The following is a 13607-nucleotide window of genomic DNA, read 5'->3' on the forward strand; positions in this document are numbered from 1 at the left end:
ACAGCTGTATGAGATTCAAGACTGGGGTTTTAATGGGCATTGAAGACAAACAAAGGCAGTGGCTGCAGAAATGAAGTCTACTGGAGGCAATTGGTTCTTTTGTTCATTTGGAGAAAAACAAGCAGGTTGCTGAAAAAGAGCAAAGCCAGCCAGTGGAATTCTGATTTAATGTTGTTATTTGCAAAGCTTTAGCTCTTGTTTCAGAGTGGGCATCTCCCATGTGTGAGGAGGGATCATGCAGTTTCTACTTTTGTGAAACGAGGCTCAAACTTTTTAGCTTCATTTAAACAAATGCTCTGACAAGAAGAATTTGAATCTGCCTTAGAGAAGGGTTCTTTGTTTTTTGTTTTCTTAAGAGGGGACTCATTTGTGTCATCCTAATTCCATGCACAGTCCTATGGATTTCTGTGGGATGATTTCTGTGTTGATGTACTGTCTCTGTAATGAATGTTACTATAATTGAGCCTAATGCCAATTATATCTGTTTGTTATGGGCCCTGGTTAAGTGCTGTGAGTTTCTAAAACATGCTTTCCTCATCACCTCTGCTTTGTGCTTGAGTGGGTTTAGATGAGGAGTTTGGAAGATCTCTAAATTGAAGGTGGGGAGGAATTAGGAGCAATCCTAATTGCAAAACAAGGAACATGTTTGCAGATCAAGCTGTCTGGACACTTGTACCACTTATAAAAGCTTGGTTTTAGGTAGTCATGTAGAGAAACTGGTGTATTTAAGAGCTTGAAGTATTCAAGCTTAGGCATCACTTGGAGTAATTTTAGTATTTAGATTGACTAATGGTATTTTTTTAGACATAAATAGCTAAATCTTTATCTGGAGGTATTAACCTCTTTTCTCATAGGCACATAAAATCTGTTAAGGCTTGAAGTGTTTGGCATACTTCAGAAGTCATGGTGGGAAAAAGATAGGATTATGCATTTTTTGCATTAGGGAGTCCAAAATTTAAAACTTAATTTTCCTAGACCCTGTATTTCGTATCCTTTACCTTTGTAGGACCTAATCTAGAGTTGCTTGCTTTTTTAAATTCTCACTGATTTCAAATAGAGCATGAACACTGAACACCCTTGTGAATCAGGGCCATTACTGCAGTTAGTAACATCAGATATGAACGTGTGTGGAGTACCCTCATAGGTCTATTCTACCTGGGTCAGGTCTCTGCAATTGCAGGCGTTACATCACGTAATCTATTTAATAAACTAGTGTCCTCTGTTGTAAAAGCAGCTAGTGTTTCCCTCACCCAGTCTGTCCTGGAAGGCTGCACTGTAACGGCAGGGCTCTGGTAATGATGTGAACTGATTTCTGAGCAGAGAGTGGCTGACCCCTCCTTGCTAGGGTGGCATCCTGTTGACCAAAGCCCCATGGAAGCACAGAAAAGCCCACTGCTAATCCAGCTGGGCTCTGCTGTCAGCCCCGTTAGTCTCAGGCAAGCTGCCACTGCCCACAGAGATTCCTGGCTTTAAGCATTATTTCCTACTGAAACAGCCAGGTAGTCATTACTGGCTTTGTCTCCATGTTGGGCCAGTCTGCCTTCTTTCCTTCCCCTTGATCCTTAACTGATGTGCTTTTCTCTCTTTAAGCCCTTTCAAAACTGTAACTGCCATGCTGTACACAGCTTTTGGCAGCTAGTTTTGCACATTGCATTGGAGAGTAGCTAGTTGGACTTTTTTTACTTTTATTTTTGTTGTTGTCACCTTTTAGGAAAATCAAAATGAAATACTAGGGTTGATTGGTTCAGCTCAAATGGAAACTGTTTTGGCTCTGATTTTATGCAGTTTCTGCCTTTAGCTGCTGCAGTTATAATACGTCACAGCTTTGTGTTTCTTCTGTGGGCACTGCCACTGTTGTACCCTACTGTGCCCCCAGCAGACCTGACACAGTGCATTCCTGGGTGTCCTGTGCAGGTAAAGGACAGGAGGGAAATGGAGCCTGAAACAGTGTACCTCCCTTGCAGTACGGTAGCACCTTAATAGGCCACAGGTTAACCCTGAACAAAGCTGAAACAAAATTTCAGCAGTCTTTCAGTCACACACAAACCCCCATATAGCAGAAGTCCTGATGCTTGATCAGCTCTAATACTGTTGTAAATCTAGTTCTTGTATCACCTCATAATTCATCTAGTAGTTTAGCTGCTGACATCTAATTTGGCTTTGAACCCACAGACACAAAATGGTGATGATCTGATATTTTCTCTTGTTGCTAGTTAGCTGCAGTGTGGGAACGTACTATGATGGGGAATGAGAAAGCTGTGTTTTATGCCCTAATGGAACTTAACAGGATGAGGAAGGACAAGTAACTTGTGACTCTTGCCCCAGTCCTCAGAATCCTGGAACCCCCAAATTAGCTGGAGCTCAGTGTGTCTGAATGTGGAGGTAAGGCACAGAAACGGCCCACCTGATGCTTCTGCCCCTTCTTTCTCTTGTTTTCAGCAATCGCATGTGCAACAAATGTAAGGATGCCCCATGTCTGGGATCTCAGTGATGCCTGAGGAGAACTGAATAAGTTTACCTTCACAATGCAAATCTCCAAAAATTAGTCATTTTGCTAAATAATTCTGCAATATTTAGGTGACCTCAGTTTTCTTTCACAGGGAGCTTTATAATTTTACAACATGTGGTTTCAAGGCAAGTGACAGGCAAATGGTGAAGTTGTCAAGAAGGAGAGATCTGATAGGATAGGTTCTCAAATGTAACGTTTCTATGCAAGTGGTGGGTTTGGTTCCTGCCTGGGATGCAGGACAGGTTCCTGTTGAGCTCTGTGAACTAACCTACTGTTATGCTGGACTCTGAGCATGGTCAAGAAACTTGAAGTACAGTTTAAGGTGGTATTTGTGTTTTAACATGTGTCAATGTAAAGTTACATTCTGTTTTTTTTGTTTGTTTTTGTTTTTTAAGACACACCAAAGATTCCAAACCTGAATGTGTGATTAGAAGGAAGGCAGAAGGCAGTCTGCAAGGAGGTAGCAGAGGGCAGACAGCCTCTAATGAGGCATCTCAGAGCTTGCCTTGGCCATATAGCCATAGAGTTTTTGGGTGGAAAGAGACTTGTGCTGGACTTCTCATTAACTCTGGGTTCCTGAAGTCAGTAGACACTTCTCGGAATCACCTTTACTAACCTTGATGTCTTTCCTTGTCACTGAAATGAAAATAGTGCTCTTTCCCTACCTTATTAGGAGTGTTGCAATGAAAGCCTTAATTTATTCATGTTTGTTGAGTTGCACAGAGAGTAGAGATGAGTGTTCTGTAGGAATGTTTATAAAATAAGAAAGGCTTGAAAAGCTTGGGAGCAAATGAATGTGTCTCCTTATGAGAGCAGAAGTGATATATGGTGGAAAAGTCAGAACCAAGAGCTGAGATGGTCTCCTTCCTTGCTAGCTTTCATTGATGAGCTACAGAGCATTGCTTAACCTACTGTATTTTATTTTTAAGCTAAAGAGGAGTGCTCACTATTCCATCAAGTATATCAGCCATAAACGAAATTCTTCATCATTGATCATGACCGGTAGTTAGTGCCATGCTTGTTGTTAGTCATATATCCTGAAATGAAGCCAAGGCCAATTTAACTTCCTAACAAAACAGCTATTCAGTGAGTGATTTAGTGGAGCTATAAACTAAAACTAACAGTTTATTATCGTAACAGCTCTTTTAAAAGGACAGGATTTTTCAGCACAGCTGAACTGCAGTAGTATTTTGTGCCTTCCAAAGCAGGGTAGTTACTGAGTATTGACATGAAAATTAGTTGTTTTGTGAAAACTTTGAAAAATAGAATTTTTTGAGGTACCCATAAATATTCCTGGGTTTGTTACATAATATCGGGATGTGTGTTTAAATAAAATCAGTCTGATTAGGTTAATGGTATCTACATACCATACAGAAAACAGCAATTCAGAGCACAGATAATCATATCTAAGATCCAGTACCAGAGGAATGGCAAGAGGATTTCTCTATTTAAGGTCTTTGAGGCATGCATTATGTTTAGGTTAGTAAGTTTGCACAAGTCTTCATTGTGCTTGAGGTTTTCATGCAATTCAGCAACATCAGTGTTTATGATAGTCCAAGAATTATTAAGATTAAAAATGTTTTTAGAAATCTGTAAGTACATTTTTGGTACCTCTGTTTCAGTGCTAAATTGTTTCATTTTGGAGGAGTCCAAGAGCTCTTTAGCTAGAAACAGGGGATAGTCACTATCTGATCACACCATACAGATTAACAGAGATTACTGGGCAGGGCTGGTGTGACAGCCTTGCAACAAAGCATGAAATCCATAGCAGTTCACAGAGGAGTTCACCAGCACCAGAAGTTATCAATGTCCATTTCAATTTTACAGGATACAGTGTATGTATTGAGTCCTATGGATTGCTTGCATTTGGTTCTGAACCCCGGGCCCCCACTTTCCCAGTTAAGAGGAGAACGGATACATTGTGGAGTTGCAGGTCCTGTGCAGGCTCACTAACATACCTTCACCCCTAATGTGCAGGTTGAGGCAAGTGTGTTCTTCCTCCTCTAGATCAGTGCTCACCAGGTGAATATTCCCCTGATGGCTTCAAGCCCTGTCTGCCGTGCCCCCCTGGAACATACCAGCCTGAAGCTGGGCGGGTGTCCTGCTTTCCCTGCGGAGGAGGTCTAACAACAAGATACGGCAGTGCATCCTTGTTTCAGGACTGTGAGACCAAAGGTAAGATCAAGATATGATGAGCTGCACTGCTACGAGGCAAAGCTACGGCTTTGGCTACAAATGAGGCATTGCAAGAAGGGTGCTTCTCCTTTCAAGGATCTCTCCTGCCAGGTTTCTCGTAGTTAGCTGCCCTGGCCTGGCTGCAAGGAAACTCAGTAGAACCTCAAGTCTTTTCATAACTGGTTTTTATACAAGACTCGAGGAGGTGCTGGGAGATAGGTGGAAGTTGGTTGGTGAAGTCAGTGATCTGTGAAGAGTTACAGAAAGGAATTCTGGAGAAAAAAAAGTCTCAGGGGAAAATCAACAGCTCTATGCCTTATTGACATTTTGGTTTTGAGCACAGCAGTCTGCTTCAAAATGTGAAGGAGGAAACTGCAGACCTAAAGGATAACAAAGAATGGTTTCTTCCTGTTCATAATGAGAAACTGGCTTGGATGCCTTGGGAGATATTTAAAGAGCCAGCATTCAGCTTCACTCTGCAGTACCTCACAGAGCCCTCCAAACTTGACCACAATGGAGCTGCCATGCAATAAGCTCCCAAAATTTGGCTCACAAGAGTGAAAATCAGATGGGATCATTATCTTTAAGAATGGAAGGATATCTTGTTAGCATTTTAGTTATCTAAAATCTAAAAAACTGAAAGACAGCTATAAAGTTGTCTTTGAAGATGCCAATAAAAATACATGTCCGTAGAGAGAGATGAAAACTTAATTGTTATAATTGCCCAGTATCTTAAGGCATGGATAAAAGACCATCACTTTTATCAAAAAATAAGAAGTGGTAATAGAAAATCTATTGGAATAGAGTAGAAATGAGGGACAGAAATAGGGTCCTGATACAAATATTTGGTGCTAGTTTAGCTAAACAGACCTCTCTGGTAAAAGTTAAGATATGTATACTATTGAGAACATTGAGAATTGCAGCATAATAGAAGAATCTTGTGGTATGGTTGAAGAACGAATGCTTCTGGTAATAACATGATAGTTAACAGATTTCTTCAATGAAGAATCACTGAATCCACAAACACTGCTGTTTCATACTCAGTTTTGCAAAGTTAGAACAGTTAAAAATAGTGCAAAAAAAACCCACCAAATTTGGATTAAAATAAGAGGAACTGATTTCAGATTTATTTAACATAACAGGTAAACCAAAACAGATCTGTAGATGAGGTTCAGTTTTTGAATTAAAGTAGAGATTAAAGGCATTTTTGTATCATCTGGAATGAAAAGCTCAGGGACTTGCATGTATAAGGGGCCACATGAGATGCCGAATCTGTTTAAATCACAGGTGCAAGAACTTCTTGGAACATGTATCTGAAGCATTTGGAGGGGGGAAAAAACATGTAGTGAAGCGCTTCAGACTGAGCTAGCTGAATAAAAGCCTCAGCAAGAAAAAGACTATCTGGGAGCAAGCAAAGACTAAAAGGAACAGAAAAAGGGACTGTGCAGCACAGAAAACTACATCTGAAAGGCCAGGTAGTGAACTATTTTTAAAGTCAAGCTGAGAGAGGTAAACTTGCCAAATGAGGTAAAAGGAATTGGAAAATATTTTTCAGTCCCACAAATTAAAAAGGGCAAACAAAAAGAGGTGGGAGTGAAGTTAAGAGCTAAGATAATCTATGGCCCATGCTGTTGACTGCTTTCTGTCAGGTTTTGGTACAGATGATGATGGGCATAGATGCAGATGCAGAATAGTTAAGCAAAATCAAATTAAAATAATCATATTAGAGATGTAAGCAAAGCTGTTGTAGGTCTTGTGTTCTCAGATTGCAATGAGAGAAGAAAATCTTCCTGTCTGCATTCCAGCAAACTGGAATGAGAAGCTGCAAGTCTGCTAGAAAGCATTTTTTTTTTTTTCCCCTCCTGTGTCTGTCTGTCTCATGTCTACATCTTCCATAGAATTTGTTATGTTTATGAAAGGTTTTGTATGTCAGGATGGGGGCTGGCTTTGGTGCTGCAGGAGGTACCCTCAGCAGCCCCTGTGAGGGTTATAGCTTGTGTGTTCTGGTAATTTGGGTGACGTGATGAAATAAGGTAGTAGCAGATCTGGTGAAGGTGACTGTACCATGAGTCATTGCTTGTTGTTGTAAGATAGTGTGTGATTTTGAGTGAAGAGGGCGATATATTTGTTTAGTCACTAATATTGGTACAATGCACAAATTGTAGAGGGCCAAACTTTCACCTCTGCTTGTGGTGAGCTGATCACAGGGATCTCCTAGGATGCAGCAGCAGTACACCTGCTGCTCAGTGTAAGCTGGCAAGACAGAAAGGTTTAGTTAGTATTTGCACAAAAGGTTCATCTTCTATGTCAAACATTTGATAACACACTCTTCAGGTGAATGTCCTGCTAACAAAATCATGCTGGACTTCCTCACTCCATCTTATCTTTTATTACTCCTTCCACACACTGCTCTGTAATACTACATGTGGGATTTTTGAACTTGGACAAAGTGATTTGGCAAACTGAAATCTGTTTAATTCTGTTTTATTACCTTAGTAGTTCATGGATATAGCCTTGCAGGCATTGAAATTAGAATATGCTCTATAAAAATGCATAAAAATTAAATTGTAATGTGCTACTGCCGCTTTTTTAACTATGCTGCCTCTTTAAATACCTTCCAGTTCAGTGTTCACCTGGCCATTTTTATAATACTACAACTCATCGATGTATTCGCTGCGTAGTTGGGACGTACCAGCCTGAGTTTGGACAAAATTACTGTATTTCGTGCCCTGGAAACACCACCACTGACTTTGATGGGTCAACTAATATAACACAATGCAAAAGTAAGTATAGCAAGATACGCTTTGACAGTCTGTTACAAATGAAAAGGCTGGGTCATTAATATTCAGAGTGGCCTTAAGGGCAAAATTTAGCTTTGCTCCAGGGAGCTTGGAGAGAAGGCAGTGGTGTTGCCCCTCTTTTACTGCCTACCTGCATCTCATTCCAAGCGACTTATTGAGGTCCATGGGAGACCACCTCTGCAGACTGGTTCCACCATTCTTCTTAAGGTAAGTGATGATTGCGTCTTGCCACTGGGTGCTGGGTCACTCTGGGTCTTGCTATTAAATCTTTTCTCCTGTGATATAGCAGAGTGAGTTTGTGTTCTCAGCATCCTGGTTTCTTTCCCCTCTATCAAAAGGAATGGAAGTTGGCTTACAAAATCTACTTGGCTCTAGTAAGCATTTTTTCTTAATAAAAACCTCTGAAAGAAGCAATTGCAAAGAGAGCCACTGTTCTAGATTATGGTAGCTGTAGTTTGGGAAGTCAAGGCTAAATTAAGAGAAAACAGAGGGGAGAGAGGAGACTCCTCAGAAAAACCTGTGGAGTTACTTGTATATACACACATATACGTATACATACATATATAAAAACACATTTCTGGAAACTGCATGTGTCTTGCTTGAAAGCTCTGCTCCCTGGACATGTCACACTTACGCATCCATGTTACGGTTCTGCGGTACCCAGATAGCTGACCATGCCAAGTTGGGGAGTATGGGCAAAGTATCCTGCACTGGGGCTCATTCTCTCCTGTTGAAGGTTATGGCGTTGTATCCATGCCGGGGTGCTGATGTGTGCAGAGGGAAGGCCTGCTCTCTTCCCTGTTTGTGCTGCTGCAGACATGGCGTCTAAGCAGAGCAGATTCCAGTTAGACTTTGGTGGATACTTCTATAAAATGTTGTCTGGTACAAGCAAGTGAAACATCCTCGCTTGACCATTTTTATGTCCTCTTACAACTGTCTTGCTGCCTGGCTGTGGGTTGGTCATTTGCAACTCTTCTACGTTATCAGGGATTAACCTGTATTTTATTTCTCAACACTGATTAAACCAAAGCAGGCAGTAGTGTGAAGTGAAGCTGGTGAAGAGAGTTTTAGCTGCATCAGATGCAAACAGCAAAGTGTGTGTGCCTATTACCCAGTGACTCTAGAGAAAGCTGTAGGAAGATCTCACTCTGCCTGGTCCTGCATGCTGCATTGCTTTTTCAGATAGGCAGTGTGGAGGTGAACTGGGAGATTACACTGGATATATCGAATCACCAAACTATCCGGGGGACTATCCTGCAAATGCTGAATGTACTTGGAATATTAACCCACCGCCAAAGCGCCGTATTCTGATTGTGGTTCCAGAAATATTTCTGCCAATAGAAGATGAGTGTGGCGACTACCTGGTGATGCGAAAAAGCTGTAAGTCTGAAATATTTACTGAGGCTTTATGGTATGTATCTCAGTGTGCAACACAAGCTTCTCCTATTCATTGTTGTTAGCCCTAACATGATTGTTAGTTAAACCAAACGTAGCCCAGCTGTCCTGTACTTAAGAGTAGAGCTCTAAAGAGTAGGACAGTTGATTTCTTTAAATGACAAATTGAGAAATCCTATATTGCAAAGCTTCTCCATGGGTTCAGGTGAATTGAGGGTGCAAGGCTATGATGTGTCGGTGAACTTTGTGAGAAACAAGAGGAGGTAGATAGCTCAAGCTAATTAGTGATGAACTACACAAAGCATTTCTAGCCTGGGTTAAGAAAGAGGAGATACTTGCTAGGCTTGAAACCAATCCCCGCAGGTGCTTGATCTGTGAATATATAGCTTCAGTCCCTACTTATAGGCGCATCCTTCAAGGAGTAGACTGTTTTTGTGAAAAAGGAAAATATTCCTGAACCAAGAAGTCATCCATTGATGGCCTGCCATGCATTGATGGCCTGTGTGGTTATGAAGGATAGTGTTTTATTAACACTAGCAGGACATGGGTGCAGGTTGGAGCATGCTTTTTTCCCATTTGCTACCTAAGTTACTCACAGGTATGAAAGGGGTTATAGGAACTCCCCTTAGGCTGTACAATACCAATTGGATGTGAGTTGTCCTATTGAGAGATCAGAAGCATATTGCAGATATTGAAACCTGGTTAAGCACATTGGGAGAAGAAGAAGCCTGTGTGTTGAGGGCAGAATTTGTTCCTCTCAATACAATTTCAGACTGTGAGCAAACTCCTAATGCAATCATGCTTGCAGAACTAGATGTGCAACTGCTTTTGTTTGACTATCACAGCATGATGCCTACCAAGATGCAAGCATTTCTTGATTTGGTAGTTTGACCTTCTTTTGTTTTGTTTTTTTGTTTTTTAATTGCTGATTGCCATGAAGTTTTGTCAGATAACTGGCTATTGTGTGTTTTCTTTGAAAGCTTCTTCCAATTCTGTGACCACGTATGAAACCTGTCAAACCTATGAACGTCCTATAGCTTTCACTTCAAGGTCTAAGAAGCTGTGGATCCAGTTCAAGTCAAATGAAGGGAACAGTGCCAAAGGATTCCAAGTTCCCTACGTAACGTATGATGGTAAGTGGATGTGAGCAGCTGAGAGTGATGTGGACTAGTACAGCTGCAGCAGCACACAACTCCTTGTGGGCTCCTTGACCCTGCTAAGAAGGGATAATTCAGCCCTCTTGCTAGTGTCACTATTAGACTGCTTCTGGTATCTGTCTTCATTTAAAACTAGTTTAAGGGTCTCTGTATTGTGCTGTAGTCTTAAGTGCAATCATATTTCCAGTCTTCCACAGACTTAAACAAGAGCTGGGATTCTGGGCTGCAGCTCACAAAGGCAAAGTGCAGAACTCTCAGCCTGAATGCTTTTTTTTTTTTTTTTTTTAATGTATTTTTATGCCTTCCTAATTCTGGGTTGCTTCAGGAACAGTGTGTCCCCAGTTAGGGGCACTGGTAAGTGCTGCTGTGATTTATTGTGTTGCTGCTACGAGCTGTCATCTGGTAGCAGGAGGTGCTCCTTTCAGATCAGGCCCCTCGAGGCGCTCACCCACAGGGCTTTGCAGGCTGGGAGTGTTGGGAGTTCCCCTGTGACGAGGTCTGGATGCTCTGGACCCCTGTAATGCCAGGCAGTCCAGCACTGGGACTGCTGTTATGTCCGATTCTGGGACATTTGTAGGCTCCTTAAAGGCTCCACAAAGCAGTGATTAGTGGAGACTTTGCTACTACAGAATAAAACCTCTCAAAAACTGCCCCCTTCGGAATAAGGCATTCCATCTTTTCTGGAAACTTTTTGTGAAAATGCTTCCTTGACCCACCGTTTTCAGGTCATTTTGTGCATCTAGGCCAGTCCTGTGTTATCCCCATCAGCCATCTTAACCATACACACTTATCCTTCTACACTCAGAGCGAGTTCCCTCCCCTACTGAAACAGAGATCAGAAAGCTCCAGTTTTTTTGTAGTGCCATTAGATTGAAGCAGGCCACATGGTTACAGTATGTGTTACAATCTTAAGTACCTTATGATTTCTTTTGCTTTTGACAGATTGATGATGAGCAGCTCAGCAGAGTATGCTTTATAGCCTCATAGTAAATAGTGTTTGCACTTTATTTACAGAAGAGCATTTGGAATACTTTCCGACTGCTAATATGAAAGCCCAGTATGACTGGTTCTGTTGGGGGTAGGATTTACATATGTAACCAAGGGAGATATTGAATATGTAACTGAAATGAACCTGCAAATGACTATCTTGTGCATTCTCAATAGAGGATTACCAAGAGCTAATAGAAGATATTGTTCGGGATGGTAGACTTTATGCATCTGAAAATCATCAAGAAATACTTAAGGTAAATTTCTTCCACTGAAAATGTTGCTTTGATTGTAAATGACACTAATTTTTGCCAGTGAGGTTGCCTCCTGCTCTGTATTGGATTTGTTCCTTGGTGCAGTAGACGTGCTACTACTTCAGGGAAGTGCCAAATCAGCACATGCTCCACTTGTGCAGGGCAATCAATAAGAGCCCCTTTGTCTAGGGAGATTAAAGGTGGGTCAGACATACTAGGAACATGTGTAATTCTTTATAGTAAGGCTAGCCCCTTGGGCCTCACATAGACTGTGTAGGAAGGGATCAGTGAAGCAAACTGAAGGACATGGGATTTCATCTCCTGGAGTAGAGCTTAGTGCTGCTACTGTAGCCTGTAGATTAGCAAGGACTTTTCCTCCCTGGGTTAGGGGACAGTTGCATGGGCAAGTTGAGTGGATGTCATCCCAGGTAGACCTTTCTTTTGCTGGATATTAGCCCCAGCTTTTTGGGTTTGGCTGTTCTTGAAAGTAAGAGGAGGGAGAAAGTCCTGACACCACTAATGTTCCGTGTGCCACTTGACTGACTTTGTGGGGCCTGAACATCAGCCTCGCTCTACTGATCTGAGAGCCCCTGAAACATTAGTACTTGAAAAATAAAATGCTCATAATCTGTTATGAGTGGACTGGTGATTAAGCTTTGTTGATACTTACTCTAACTCTTCTGTGGTATGACTGGAAAATCTGCTTTCCTTTTTCTAGGATAAGAAGCTGATAAAAGCATTGTTTGACGTGTTGGCACATCCACAGAACTACTTCAAGTACACAGCCCAAGAATCAAGAGAGATGTTCCCAAGATCCTTCATACGGCTGCTGCGCTCTAAAGTTTCCAGATTTTTGAGGCCTTACAAATAGTTGGTGCTGTACTTCAAGTACTAACCAGCCCTGGGCATGCACAGAGGGGTTGTAGTAGGTGGGGCTGCTTTCTGTGTTTTACTCGGTGGTGGAGAGACTCTGGGGAAGCTTGCCAGCCAGCTCTGTTCTTGGCAGAGTTTGGCTTTCTCAGCTAATATAAATATTTTGATGACCAGAATTTTGATTCCTTTACAGATAATACCTTTTGGGTACCCATGATACTTCATGGGTGTGTGTATTAGAGACTGATCATAATTTCTGTAATTGGATGGTGCCAGCAGAAGTTTGTAGAGCTCTGCCCTGATGCTTCATCAGTAACTCTAAAAGCTAATGAGGACAGACAGGCTAAGTAGTGGGCTGCCATAAACGCACATTACTTCAACAAAGCTGGGTTCACGTTCAGCCTCACTGAAAGTGAGGACAAGATTGATGTCTCAACTTTTGCTGTGCAGGAAATTCAGAGCTAAGATTGAAATGTTTTTAATCTAAACCAGCGAGTCCAAGAATTGCACAAGATGTCATTTTTCTCTGAACTGTGTGTTGTATGAGGCATATGGAGGAATAAGCAAAGTGTTGAATATTAGCCTGAATGCTCTGGGTCTGGATCACACTGTATTTCTCCATATTCATGCTGATGATCCATTGGTTTAAATGAAATAACACCAGGATGAAAGTCGGGCTCCACAGTAATGGAAAACGGACCCTGACCCACTGGATGCTTCCATTTTGGCCTGACTGCAAATGCTACAATGGAACAGATACTTTGCTAAGTCCCAGTGCTCTTTCCCTGTACATAGGTCTGGGACAGAATGAGGCATTGCCTCTTCAAAATAGTATAAAATTCTATCTTCTGAGCACCTGCAGCTGAACTCATAAGCCCCATTTTAAATGCAGGCTTTGCATGCAGATTATGCTCTTGTACATCACAGTTTAAATCTGTATGAGGTTCTTATACGGGCCTCAATCTTTATATTCTTTATCTTGTCTGAGCACCTTGCAATGGCCCTGTTGAGCAGAGCAGGGCTGCTTTCCCTGTCTTGCTGGAGAGGAGTGGATGGGTGGAGATACTCCTCAACCAGACTGAGGCCACAGAGGAAGTCTGGGGCAAACAGCAGTTCCTAGTTCCCAGAGTCTGGGTCCTTCTCCTCAGGTTGTTTCTTACGCAAGGGAAGGCTATTCTGAAAGGTCCTGTAGGGACAACTATGTTGATCAAAATGTTTTTGTTGTCTGAATGCTTTTCTGACCAGTTATGTTACATCATTGTCCTCTGGCCATGCAAACCATTTCTGCAGTGGGGTGTACTTTCTGGACCTTGTGTCTGGAAGGGAGATGGCCTCAAACCCGCTCACTTGAACTTACAACCTGTTTCTTTCTGAATAGGTCACTGGCAGTGCTCTGAGTGACGCAGTGGGTGCAAAACTTCCTCTGTGTGCCCTTTTAGGAAAGGTACCGAAACTC

The 13607-nt window shown here is 41.9% G+C and overlaps 1 protein-coding gene across 1 annotated transcript in view; it reads left to right on the plus strand.

Annotated features, from left to right (window-relative positions):
- Positions 1 to 13148, plus strand: part of SCUBE2 (signal peptide, CUB domain and EGF like domain containing 2) — a 48769-nt gene extending 35621 nt beyond the window's left edge. Inside the window, 8 exon segments of the mRNA XM_026070672.1 lie at positions 2214 to 2361; positions 2363 to 2382; positions 4517 to 4684; positions 7306 to 7467; positions 8668 to 8865; positions 9861 to 10013; positions 11202 to 11281; positions 11997 to 13148. Coding sequence (XP_025926457.1) covers positions 2214 to 2361; positions 2363 to 2382; positions 4517 to 4684; positions 7306 to 7467; positions 8668 to 8865; positions 9861 to 10013; positions 11202 to 11281; positions 11997 to 12149 — 1082 coding nt within the window. The 3' untranslated portion in view covers positions 12150 to 13148.
- The last annotated feature ends 459 nt before the right edge of the window (positions 13149 to 13607 follow it).

Source organism: Apteryx rowi, unplaced genomic scaffold (genome assembly GCF_003343035.1).
Source record: "Apteryx rowi isolate R43461 unplaced genomic scaffold, aptRow1 scaffold_107, whole genome shotgun sequence".
Taxonomy (NCBI): Eukaryota; Metazoa; Chordata; class Aves; order Apterygiformes; family Apterygidae; genus Apteryx; species Apteryx rowi.